Source organism: Pagrus pagrus (genome assembly GCF_965226575.1).
Source record: "Pagrus pagrus genome assembly, chromosome: 3".
NCBI lineage: Eukaryota > Metazoa > Chordata > Actinopteri > Spariformes > Sparidae > Pagrus > Pagrus pagrus.
In genome coordinates, this window is record NC_140187.1 from 1 (window position 1) to 13,584 (window position 13,584).

The 13,584-nt window shown below is 42.4% G+C and overlaps 1 protein-coding gene across 2 annotated transcripts; it reads left to right on the plus strand.

Annotated features, from left to right (window-relative positions):
* Window positions 1–243: 243 nt before the first annotated feature.
* Window positions 244–13,536, plus strand: pltp (phospholipid transfer protein). 2 transcript variants are annotated; one of them, XM_084348744.1, is made up of 15 exons: window positions 244–348; window positions 2,894–3,029; window positions 5,462–5,561; window positions 5,653–5,781; window positions 7,243–7,398; window positions 7,715–7,778; window positions 7,931–8,086; window positions 8,160–8,336; window positions 9,541–9,600; window positions 9,778–9,942; window positions 10,120–10,187; window positions 11,761–11,803; window positions 11,939–12,002; window positions 12,448–12,524; window positions 12,632–13,536. In XM_084348744.1, exons 2-15 carry the CDS (start codon window positions 2,912–2,914, stop codon window positions 12,728–12,730), a joined length of 1,476 nt encoding a protein of 491 aa, XP_084204870.1. In that variant the 5' UTR covers window positions 244–348; window positions 2,894–2,911; the 3' UTR covers window positions 12,731–13,536. The 2 variants fall into 2 exon arrangements, with proteins under 2 accessions (XP_084204870.1, XP_084204871.1); XM_084348745.1 differs by lacking the exon at window positions 244–348 and adding an exon at window positions 419–560.
* Window positions 13,537–13,584: the final 48 nt, after the last annotated feature.

Consider the following 13,584-nt stretch of genomic DNA (forward strand, 5'->3'; position numbering starts at 1 on the left):
CTGAACTCTGAGCTGGTTGCTACATGCTAACAGCTAATCTGAACTCTGAGCTGGTTGCTACATGCTAACAGCTAATCTGAACTCTGAGCTGGTTGCTACATGCTAACAGCAGAAAAGAAACATGTTGATCACAAACATAAGCTGCTCAGAGAAACACACACACACACACACACACACACACACACACACTCTTTCTGATGAAGGGGGGAGGAGTCAGTCCCTCGGGATAAAAGTTTCCACAGACAGAGAAACATTCAGTGTGAACAGAGACAGAAAAACAGAACACATCGCCTGCAGAACCAACAGAACCAACAAATCTTAGCTCCTCCTCCTTCAGTCTGCTGATCTGTGAGTTTCAACATTTAACTGATTCTAAAACAGACAGACAGACAAAGACAGAGAGACATAGAGAGACAGACAAAGACAGAGAGGGAGAGAGAAAGAGAGAGACAGAGAGAGAGAGAGAGAGAGAGAGACAGAGAGAGACAGAGAAAGAGACAGAGAGAGAGACAGAGAGAGAGACAGAGAGAGACAGACAGACAGTGTGTCATCATGGACAGGTGAGTACTGTATTACAGTATTTCAGTGTAGTTCAGTGTATTTCAGTGTTTTTCAGTGTTTTTCAGTGTAGTTCAGTGTAGTTCAGTGTATTTCAGCGTAGTTCAGCGTAGTTCAGTGCAGTTCAGTGTATTTCAGCGTAGTTCAGTGTATTTCAGTGTTTTTCAGTGTAGTTCAGCGTAGTTCAGTGCAGTTCAGTGCAGTTCAGTGTATTTCAGTGTAGTTCAGTGTCTTTCAGTGTATTTCAGTGCAGTTCAGTGCAGTTCAGTGTATTTCAATGTAGTTCAGTGTAGTTCAGTGTAGTTCAGTGTCTTTCAGTGTATTTCAGTGCAGTTCAGTGTATTTCAATGTAGTTCAGTGTAGTTCAGCGTTTTTCAGTGTGTTTCAGTGTAGTTCAGTGTAGTTGGTGATATCTTGTATAAACATGCCTGATTTCAGGATGTTTGAAGTCGATTTGTTTGTTTATTAGAATCATTTTATTATTAAAAGGCTTCATATGTTTTGTTTGTCATGTTGGTTAGAGTGTCATCAGCTCAGTGATTATATATGAATGTATATATGTATGTGTGTGTGTGTGTGTGTGTGTGTGTGCGTGTGTGTGTGTGTGTGTGTGTGTGTGAAATAGAAACTGTTTAAACTTGGTGCTGAACAATTCTGTCTCTGAAACAGGCCTGAGGTCAGATCTCTGTCTTCTTCTCTTTGAACTGAACCATTTCAATTAAAGGTTAGCAGTAAGCAGTTAGCCAGATGTCCAGATGTCCAGATGTGGCTGCTGGGTTCGGGTCAGCTGGATGCTGACTGGCTGTCATCACTAAGCTGTAATTAAACACACAGATTATAGTGTGTGTGGGGTTCTTATGGTTATATTTATGAGGACAATCTGCTCTTCAAAGGCTGCTTCAGATGTGTGTGTGTGTGTGTGTGTGTGTGTGTGTGTGTGTGTGTGTGTGTGTGTGTGCGCGCGCGCACATCGCCATCTGTTGTTTTGTGATTGTTAAGTTATTCTTTAATTCATGTTTCTGTTTTGTCATATCTCCAATAACGTAGTCTATACAGCTGCTTTTATTTTGTGAGAAAATAACAAGAAACAGAACCGACATTTAATCTGTTAATGTCGTTTGTTCAGAGACCAACATCAGAACAACAGAAAGACGTCAGTGTCTCTCAGTGTCCTTCATGTGTCCTCCAGCCATATGTTAGTGTCCTCTGACTTCAGTGACTCTGAATCTTTTCATTTTTCATCATTCAGGATGATTTTCATTCTTCATGTTTTATAGCCGCCGTGCTGGCAAGCTGCTCATGAAGTGTTAGAGACAGTTGAAGTTTTTAAATCTGCTCAGCTTTAAAATTAGAATATAAACTAAACATAGAAACAATAAAAGAAAATACAAGTAAAAATCAGGTCACAGATCGTCACAAGTGAGGAGGGAGGAGGAGGAGGGAGGGAGGCTGCTGAGAGAGAAGGGAGGAGGGAGGAGGGGGAGGAGGGAGAGAGGGAGGGGGGGAGGGGGAGGAGGGAGGGGGGGAGGGAGGCTGCTGAGAGAGAAGAGAGGAGGGAGGAGGGGGAGGAGGGAGAGAGGGAGGGGGGAGGAGGGATGGAGGCTGCTGAGAGAGAAAAGAGGAGGGGGAGGAGGGAGAGAGGGAGGGAGGCGACTGAGGGAGAAGCGAGGGGGAGGAAGGAGGGAGGGTTGTGAAACTGAGGTTACTGTAGTTCAAGCTGAACTCTGTTTACATGGTCGACAGTCTGAATGTGTTCAGCTGTAAGTTATGGAGCAACAGCAGGGACAAAAAGTCTCATCACCTCTGACCTCAAAACACTGCTGCAGCCCCTGTTACACCAGAGGACCCTTTGTCTCTGGACACTTTGTCCCTGGACACCTTGTCTCTGGAGTCCTGGTCTCTGGACTCCTTGTCTCTGGACATGTGACAGGGATGTTGCCTGGGATGTAGTCTTGACACATGAACAGCATTTGTGGAGGGCTGGCAGGAGGATGAATCTGCAGGAGCGTGTTGTCGCAGCAGTGTTGGCAGTGAAGGACAGCTGAAGGTCCAGTGTTCGAACAGTCTGATAATGGTAATGGAAATGGAGTTCTCAGTCTTGACTGGACGAGAGAAAGAAGAGCTGCTCGGTCTTGTCCAAGTCGAGCTTCAGCTGGTGTGCAGACATCAGAGAGATGTCAGAGAGTTGTACTAAACCCTCGTGTCAGACAGAAACAGTTGAGTGTCGTCTGTAAAGAACTGAGTGACCTGGTGTGAAGAGAAAAGAGCCAACCTCACAATACAGAGATGACACACTAGTCCAGGATTTTACTATTCTTCTTCTTCTGTGTTTCAGGTTGACGTTTTCAGGCTCATGATGACTTCCTGTCTGCTGTCCCTCCTCCTCCTCTTCCCTTTTGTGTCCTCCATCATGGCCAGCGCCCAACCTGCCGGCTGCAAAATCCGCATCACTGACAGAGGACTGGAGATGTGTAAGTATATGGATATATCTTCATAATCCTGAAGTAAACTACTACTACTAAAACAATAAATAATAATAGGACTAAACTTTATTCATACAGCACTTTTCAAAACTAAATTACGAAGTGCTTTATGAGATTAAAACAAGATTAAAACATGGACTGAGGCAAATAAAACAAGCAAATTAGAATACAAAAAAGGAAATAAAAAAGTTTTATAAATTCATTTTCTCTTTGCATCTTGGAAAGAAAACTCTTTCTCCCACTTTCTAAAAACAATCCTGTCCAGTCAAAGGGAAAACATTGTTCTCATCAGGTTTAATAAAGCCATCACAATACTGTTGTAACAAAGTCCGCTCACTAACTGAGAGCTTCTCTACACTTACTGAGCAACAGAGACAGCTCGAGTCCATTTCACCTGTAATTAGCAGGCAAGAGGAGCTGCATTGTCCATGTTTGCACATGCGAGCTGAACTACATGTCCCAGAGTCACCACTTTAGACACACAGAACTGCCTGAGCAGAGTGGACCCCACCTGACAGCCTGGACTGAAACACGTCCCATAGATAACTGGTTCTTGGAGCAGCCAGTACACTGAGCTATGGTGTCCCAGCCTCTTCTTCTTTAACAAGCTCCACACCTTAAACAGTCCACGAAAGGAATCAGGTAATTCCTTGATGTTTGGCTGCTTTAAGCCCACCAGAAACAAAGATCTGTTCAGTCCAAGTCCACCTAACTGACTCAAAATGGTGCAAGCCAGCGGCCTCCACATTAAATCAGCAGGACCACACAGAAACCTTTGTAAGAACTGGAAACGGAAGGTAGCCCTCCTGCTGCTCAGGTGGATCAGGCCCTGTCCTGCACACTCTGAGGCAGTCTGACCCAGAAGAAGTCAACAAGAAGAGCCTGCATCTTTGACAGCAGGTCAGGTGGGGGGTCAACACATGACAGGCGATGGCATAAAGTGGACAACACTAAAATGTAAGTGATGAGGACTCGACCTCTGTAGGACATTTTGGTTTTCATCCACGTCCACCTTGCTAAATGACCTTTGACCTTTTCAAGAACATTCTCCCAGTTATCAAGAACAAACGATTGATCACCAAAAAACACTCCAAAGTATTTCAGTCCCCCGTCTTCCAAATCAACCCCCCAACAAACTGAGCTTCTTCTCCAGTCCACCAACACTGAGAGCTTCACTTTTGTCCCAGTTGCCTTTGGCTGAAGATTTTGAGCCAAACTGGACGACATCTTTTACCAACACGTCAATATCCTGCTGGCTGTCCACCAGGATGATCACATCATCTGCATATGCTGACAATTTTAAAGGTGGATTACAACCGGGAATAGTCAGCCCCTGAAGGTCAGCTCTAAGTTTGTGCAAACAAAGGCTCGATTGCTAAAGAATAAAACATGCCAGAGAGGGCGCAGCCTTGTTGAACTCCCCTTTGACCCTGAAAAGGAGCTCAAACCAACATTAACTTTCAGGATGCTCTGTGTGTCTTCCTGTTGTGTACTTTGTGTGTCTTCCTGTTGTGTGCTCTGTGTGTGTTCTTGTTCTGGTGCTGCAGTCTCACCATTATTTGTCCCAGCAACTTGTTTCTGTGGACAGGTCCAGATGAGGTGACCCTCCACTCCACAGCCAAAACATTTCAACCTCTCTGAAGACGCATAAACAATGTAATCAAAATCATCCACTCTGAACTTCAACATCAAGTTTAACTCCTCAGTGTTGTTCTTCAGAACCATACAGGCGGGCCTTCTGAAAGACACAACGTGTTTCAGGTGTGGAGATTTACAGCCCACAGGAATCAGTTTTATTGGAGACATTTACTGTCTGTGTCTCGCCAGTTCTCTCTGCAACATTTCATTACTAATGAACGGAGGAACTTCGGCCAAAATGATCTTTTTGGCTGAATTAACCAGCGGCACCACCTAAACAAAGGTTTCCTGGATCACTACACCTCGTTCGACAACCATGCTCACTTTATCAACGCTGTTCAGAAAAATGACGACTCCATTGTTCATCCTAGATGCAGATTTTATACCGTCATAACTGACCATTTCTCCAGTTACTAAACTGCAATCCTCCACGGAACCATTAACAGTCGGCCAGAGTTTAACTCACTAACCACTACAGTAATAACGTTAATAAAACAAACAAACAATTCACATTAAACCTGTTAATCCAGATTAAACATGTTAAAACAGATTGAGATTGTTAAAGTATAATCCAGATTAAACCTGTTGAAGTATAATGCAGAATAAACCTGTTAAATTATAATCCAGTAAAGCTAAATTACATTATTGACAGTGTCCAATCAGAACTGTCCAACATCAATTAACAATTCAATCTCCAGCTGATGTGGTTGACTCTGTTTGATGTGTTCGGTGCAGTAGCAGGAGTATTTGTGGTCCTGACAGTTTGTGTTTTATGTTTTCAGTGAAGTTTGAGACTCAGAAGTTTGTTGAAGAGGAGCTCAGTAACATCAATATGCCAGAGATGAAAGGCAAAGAAGGACGCTTCCAATACACCATCACTGAGTACTAATACTGCATTAAATCAAATCACAACTTTAGAACTAGAAACTTGAAATGTGTATTAATACGTTCTCTTCCTCACATTTGTTGTAAGTGTGAAGATTACTGAGCTGAATCTCACTCATGCCGACCTGCAGTTCATCCCTGAAGTCGGGTTGTTGTTCGATGTTCAGAACTCGTCCATCACGCTCAGTTTCCACCGACGGATCCTCTACTGGTTCTTGTGAGTTCTCCTACAGAAAACTGACATAACATCAATAGTTCTACAGAACACTGACTGAACACTGATGGTTCTACTGTTACGACCAGGGCCTAGGGAAAACCCTGGCGCAACATGAAAATGAGACTCCCCTCTTCCAATCCCAAGTACCACCAGCAGCAAAGAATTTTTAAAGGTTTTATTTAAAAACCCATCTCGGACACAAACAGACATGCTGGCAGTCTTGCTGAGAGAGGACAACCCTCAGGAACTGGGAAGAGCCTTTAAACTTCTGGCTTAAAGGCAGGAACCAACCAGCTCCCTGGACAACCTACACTCACTCAAACACACCTGCAACCAATCTCACTCACACACACTCAGGTAACAGAGAGGGGTATTTAAACACAGAGGCAATTACAACACATACAATAGAAATGTTTATACGACCTCTGGGGTCGTAACACTACTACAGAACACTGACTCAGTAGTTCTACTACAGAACACTGACTCAACAGTTCTACTACAGAACACTGACAGAACATCAATGGTTATCCTACAGAACACTGACTGAACATTAACAATTCTACTTCAGAACACTGACTCAATAGTTCTACTATAGAACACTGACATAACATCAGTAGTTCTACTACAGAACACTGAACACCAATGGTTCTCCTCCGGAACACTGACTCAATAATTTTTACGACAGAACACTGACTGAACAACAATAGTTCTACTACAGAACACTGACTGAACCTTAACAATTCTACTACAGAACACTGACTCAATAGTTCTACTACAGAACACTGACAGAACATCAATGGTTATCCTACAGAACACTGACTGAACATTAACAATTCTACTTCAGAACACTGACTCAATAGTTCTACTATAGAACACTGACATAACATCAGTAGTTCTACTACAGAACACTGAACACCAATGGTTCTCCTCCGGAACACTGACTCAATAATTTTTACGACAAAACACTGACTGAACATCAATAGTTCTACTACAGAACACTGACTGAACCTTAACAATTCTACTACAGAACACTGACTCAATAGTTCTCATATAGAACACTGACTCAATGGTTCTCCTATAGAACACTGACTCAATGGTTCTCCTATAGAATACTGACTCAATGGTTCTCCTACAGAACACTGACTCAATAAGTCTCCTACAGAACACTGACTCAAAAGTTCTATTACATAGAAAACTGACATAACATCAGTAGTTCTACTACAGAACACTGACTGAGCATCAATAGTTCTACTACAGAATGTCCATCTTAACTCTTATGGTTCTTTTACAGAAAATACAAGTAACTCTAACTGTTCTTGTGACAGAACACCATAAGTATAATTGTAATGTGCTATTTACATCTTTTATTTTATATTTGTTATTGTTGTAATGATGAAGATGATGACAATAGTTGACGATGATGTTAGTTGTATCCCTATCGGTGATGAAGCTGTTTGTCAGTTACGATACAGGAAACATCAACGCGTCAGCTGAAGGCGTGAACATCAACACGGTTCTCAACCTGATCAGAGACGATGACGGTCGACTGAAGATCAATAACATCACCTGTGACGCCAAAATCAACAAAATGAAGGCACAGTTCAGTGGAACGCTCGGGTAAAACACTGATATACTCATCAAAACTGTTTACTGTAAATACGATTGGTGTACTAATCAATAATCAATAGTAATGACTACTGATCAATAATCAATAGTAATGACTACTGATCAATAATCCGTAGTAATGACTACTGATCAATAATCATTAACGACTACTGATCAATAATCATTAATGACTACTGATCAATAATCAATAATCAATAGTAATGACTACTGATCAATAATCAATAGTAATGTACTGATCAATAATCAATAATCAACAGTAATGACTACTGATCAATAATCAGGTCTTTCATCATATTTTCTTTTTCAGGAAAGTTTACGACTTCCTGGCCAGTTTTCTGACATCAGGCATGCGCTTCCTCCTCAACCAAAGGGTCTGTCTGTCTGTCTCACCTGTCTGTCTGTCTGTCTGTCTGTCTCACCTGGCTGTCTATCTGTCTTTCTGTCTGTCTGTCTGTCTGTCTGTCTGTCCGTCTCACCTGTCTGTCTCTAATCTGTCTGTCTTTATGACCTGTCTCTCTCTCAGATCTGTCCCGCTCTGAATCATGCTGCTCTGGTTCATGTGAACTCGATGTTGGAGACGATCCCTGTGAAGACGGAGGTTGATCAATATATTGGGATCGATTATTCTCTTATTGATGATCCAGTGGTGACGTCCAGGAGCCTCGACATGAACTTCAGGGTAAAACACTGATACTGATTATGTTACAATCATATATGTGACCTGAGACAGTAACAGTGTGTTGTGTCTGTAGGGGATGTTCTTCGACCTGTCTCATCAGAACGACACGCTGGTGAACTACGCTGTTGACCCGATCATCAGAGAGTACGACAGGATGGTTTATCTCGCTCTCTCCGAGTTTTTCTTTGACAGCGGAATGTTCTCTTACTACACAGCAGGAATCTTCCAGATGGACATCGTTAATGAGAAGGTCACAACCACCACACACTCTCAGAACCACCACACACATTCAGAACCACCACAGACCCTCAGAACCACCACACGCATTCAGAACCACCACAGACCCTCAGAACCACCACACACCCTCAGTACCACCCACGCACCCTTAAAACCACCACACACCCTTAAAACCACCACACAAGTTCAGAACCACCACGGACCCTCAGAACCACCACACACCCTCAGAACCACCATGCACCCTCAGAACCACCACAGACCCTCAGAACCACCACACACCCTCAGAACCACCACACACCCTTAAAACCACAACACACCCTCAGAACCACCACACACCCCCAGAACCACCACACACCCTCAGAACCACCACAGACCCTCAGAACCACTACACACCCCCGGAACCCTTAAAACCACCACACACCCCCAGAACCACCACACCCCCCCAGAACCCTTAAAACCACCACAGATTCTCAAAACCACCACACACCCTCAGAAGCACCACAGACCCTCAGAACCACCAGACACCCTCAGAACCACCACACACCCTTAAAACCACCACACACACCCTTAAAACCACCACACACCCTCAGAACCACCACACACCCCCAGAACCACCACAGATACTCAAAACCACCACACACCCTCAGAACCACCACACACCCTCAGAACCACCACAGACCCTCAGAACCACTACACACCCCCGGAACCCTTAAAACCACCACACACCCCCAGAACCACCACATTCCCCCAGAACCCTTAAAACCACCACAGATTCTCAAAACCACCACACACCCTCAGAAGCAACACAGACCCTCAGAACCACCACACACCCTTAAAACGACTACACACCCTCAGAACCACCACACACCCTCAGAACCACCACAGACCTCAGAACCACCACACACCCCCGGAACCCTTAAAACCACCACAGATTCTCAAAACCACCACACACCCTCAGAACCACCACACACCCTTAAAACCACCACACACCCTCAGAACCACCACACACCCTCAAAACCACCACACACCCCTAGAACTACCACAGACTGTCACAACCCCCACAGGTACTCAAAACCACTACATTCCCTAAAAAACCAACACTGATGCTATGTACCCTGAAACCACCAAAGCAAACAGAACAAAGATTAGTCCTGTGGGCTGAACTGACCCTGTCTATTAATTGTTCTTGTTTCTGTTTGTGTCATCTTGTGCTTCAGATGCCCAAAGACCTGGAGATGTTGTTGAGAACCACCTACTTTGGAGCCATCATGATGCTGGTGAGAAGGAACACCAGAGAAACAGCCAAACAGTTTAAAGACAGTAGAAACTCAGTAGAGATACAGTAAAAAACGATTATCAGGGTTAACAGTTTTGTATGACAACCCTGATCAGATAAGATAGAACTTTATTTGTCCCAAAGGAAATTCCATGTTCTCCCTGCGTGTTCTATGCAGAACCCAGCTCTGGTGGAAGCGCCGCTCTCTCTGCAACTCGCTGTCAACTCACCTCCAAAAACCTCAATCAAGACATCTGGAGCAACAGTTGTCATGACAGCCATCGTCAAGGTGATGGTGCTGCCTCCAGGTCAGCCTCCGGTCCAGCTCAGCAGCATGACCATGGTACACACACACACACACACACACAGTTTTTCTTCTTTAGAATTTATTCAGAGTATTTTAGAAAAGGGTTTTCTTTTTTTAATCCTAACATGTTTAAGGTTTCAGAAGGTTTCACTTGCTGATCAAATATGATTTTTTTTACATTTTATTCATTTAAACTATTCTGTCCTCCTGCAGGAAACAAAGTTTAATGCTAAAGTTTCTATGAAGGGAAAACGTCTGGCTGTTCATGCTGACCTCCGCAGGTACACGCACACACACACACACACACACACACACACACACACAGTGTTACAGGTGCACCATGTGAAAAAAACAAGAACAGTGATTGGCCAGTTAAGGGTTAGGGTTAGGGGTTAGTGTGCTCAGGTTGTGGAACAGTTCTTTACAAATAGCCCGCTTTATCTTAAGAGAACTTTTCCAGGAAACAAGGAACAACTTGAGGGACACAAGTACCTTTTCTGTTTTTTAAAGGTGTAGTAGGGACTGAACTGATGCCCAAAGCCGGAACAGGAGAGTCATCACCCGGGATCAGTGACACCAGAACTGTCAGGACGTTGGCCTGGGGGCTGGGTTTGGTAGACTCTGTGGCGCTGGACAGCGGAAACTCTAAAATTAAAAATGGGTGAATTCAAGATAAATCAACACAGCGTAGCTACTGCACCTCAGGACTGTAGAGCGTCAGCCCCCAGCCTGTTTTTACCTGATGGTGTGATCTCTGTCAGTCAGACTCAGTTGGGCCATCGCACATGCACATCAACACAGCCTTCAGTCAGTGTGCACATGGCTGCACTGTAGAGAGAAAATCAACAGCACATGAGAGAAAAAGAGTAAAGGTAAAGCTGGGAGGAAGTGCAGCAAAAGCAGAAAAGCTGGGGGGACAGGGTTGATGTATAAAAAAGACAAAAACAAAAACACATGAGGGCCACCCTCAGCACTTCATATCACAACTACCTTTCCTGAGTTGATTTTATGTGGTCAAAACTTAATTATGCTGTGGAAAGCAGAAGATACATATGTATGGAAATAATCTGGAAATAAAACACCTCTACAGCCGACTGTTTTCTGTCAGCTAGAAGTGTCACAGTCAGAGCTACCAGAGCATCATAATGATAAATTCATGTCCAGTCAGCTCTGAAGGAAACACCAGGTACAAAACAAACACCCAAAAAGTGGACAACAGATATACATGAGTATTTTTTTTAAAACTAAAACTGAAAGATATGTTACTGACATAAACAGTTAAAATAATGTCACACAAACAAAGGGTAAGTGGTCTGTTGTGAACAGAGTGAATGTGTAGATTGGCCTGGCTGATGTTAGATTCACTGTCTGCATTATTACCCGAGTCCGCCCCTGTTGATGTCCATGTCAAGGTCAACCACTGGTAGACGTTATAAGACCTGGAAAAAAGAGTAAGGAGGTAAAAGAAGAGCTATGAAGACATACATCCACATAAGTGAGAGATGAGAAATGAAATGGATGTATTCAAACATAACCAGCTGTGCCGCCCAAGTGGCTCATGTGGTAGAACATGTTTACTGTTATCACAGCCACCAAGCTTTGATTGGGCCCAATGCTACATAACACCCTCTCTCTCTCCACTGGGTCTTTATTGCTGCTGTCCAATAAAGCAGCTCAAAAAAGCAAAGGAAGCAAAAACAGCTGTTTGTTTTTCATTATCGGTATTTCAATGGATTAGACTCTCAATGTAGTTTGAAAGCAATGCCTGAAGGAAGTGAAAGACTTAAATATTTACACAGTAGACACAAGATAATTATACAAGATGAACAGACTGAACCCATTTTATTCTTTCAGATTTAAAATCTTCTCCAACCAATCAGCGCTGGAATCTCTGGCAGTAAGTGTCTTTCTGTCTATTACTTCACCTGATACTATTATATGCATTTATTCTATTTAAAACACTCAATGGACTCAACAGAGACAGAGATGTGAGCATTTACTCTGTCTGTCTGTCTGTCTGTCTGTCTGTCAGTTGATTCCTCTGCAGGCTCCCCTAAAGACGATGTTGCAGATGTCTGTGGTTCCTTTGATCAACAGTAAGAATCTAAATTATCAGCTGTAAAAAAAACAGTTATTACAGTGATTACTGGAACATACTGCAGTGATTACTGAAACATACTGCAGTGATAAGTGTAACATACTGCAGTGATTACTATAACATACTGTAACATACTGCAGTGATTACTGTAACATAATGTAACACACTGCAGTGATAAGTGTAACATACTGCAGTGTTTACTGTAACATACTGTAACATTCTGCAGTGTTTACTGTAACATACTGTAACATATTGCAGTGTTTACTGTAACATACTGAAACATACTGCAGTGATTACTGAAACATACTGAAACATACTGTAGTGTTTACTGTAACATACTGCGGTGTTTACTGTAACATACTGTAACATACTGCAGTGATTACACACAGTTACAGAGGTTATTATTGTAAAGTGTGTAACTGACTTCTATTATGTGTGTTTAGACTGGACAAAGAGGGGAGTTCAGATTCCTCTGGCTGATGGGATGGATTTTATTGAAGAGGTGGTTGAATATCACAATGTAAGTCTGTGTCACCAGTTATATGTATACATGATGCTGTTTTCTGATTGGTCATAATAAACTTTTGTATTATTCTCCCCCTCCACTGTACCATGTGATGTCTGCAGGGTTTCATCGTAATTGGAGCAAATCTTCACTTCAGCAAAGGACTGAGAGAAATGATAGCAGGCAACATCGAGACAGAGCCAGAAACAAACACTGTCTAAATATGAATATATATATATATATATATATATAGCTATCAATGTAAATATACAGCACACAACACCACCTAAATATACTCAACTTAATTTTGTAAAGTGTAAAGTGTTGTATGAATATAGAAATATTAGACACAGTGTGAATATATATGTATGAAACACTGTTGCATGTAGAGAGAGACAGGTACATATACGTACATATTGAGTGTGGCTATCAGTCTATCTATGACAGACTGTGTCAATTTACAGTACATATGAATCTGTAACAATATTTAAATACATTTTCTATACATATTGATGTTATGTATATGAGACATATTGTATATTGACACTTTATATATAATACTACATAATCATATGTATGTAATATTATGTTAACACTGAAAATGTAATTAACACTAACCAGAACACTGACTCATTAAACGCTGAATCAAATCAACATTACATATGTAAACGATTGTATCCATGACAACTCTGCATCACACACCTGTGCGCTCACTCAGGCTCCGCCCCCTCTGGATGGCATGGCCTGTTCAGGTGAGTCCTTCAGTGAACTGCGACAGTCAACTGTGCATTCAGGTGCTCCAACATAAATCCAGTAGGATGTTCATGTGTTACACAGAATTTAAACTTAGTTTTAAACTGGGACCAGTAAACTGGACCTGAGCTCATAACAGACACTGACAACAGACAGCTGTCAGTCAGTGGTGCAGGTCAGAGGGTTCAGTTTATACAGCAGTGTGTGTTTGTATTCTGTTGTGGAAATTTGTCTTATTTGTGAGATATCTGAAATAAACTTGTAAGAAATATCACTTGTCTTTCAAGGATTTAAATCTTTATGAAGAAGGTTCAACAATCGA

Coding starts and splice junctions, on each gene's coding strand:
- pltp (XM_084348744.1), top strand. CDS start 2,912: ATGATGACTTCCTGTCTGCTGTCCCTCCTCCTCCTCTTCCCTTTTGTG. Junction 8,337..9,540: donor TGGACATCGTTAATGAGAAG/GTCACAACCACC, acceptor CTTGTGCTTCAG/ATGCCCAAAGACCTGGAGAT. Junction 9,601..9,777: donor TTGGAGCCATCATGATGCTG/GTGAGAAGGAAC, acceptor TGTTCTATGCAG/AACCCAGCTCTGGTGGAAGC.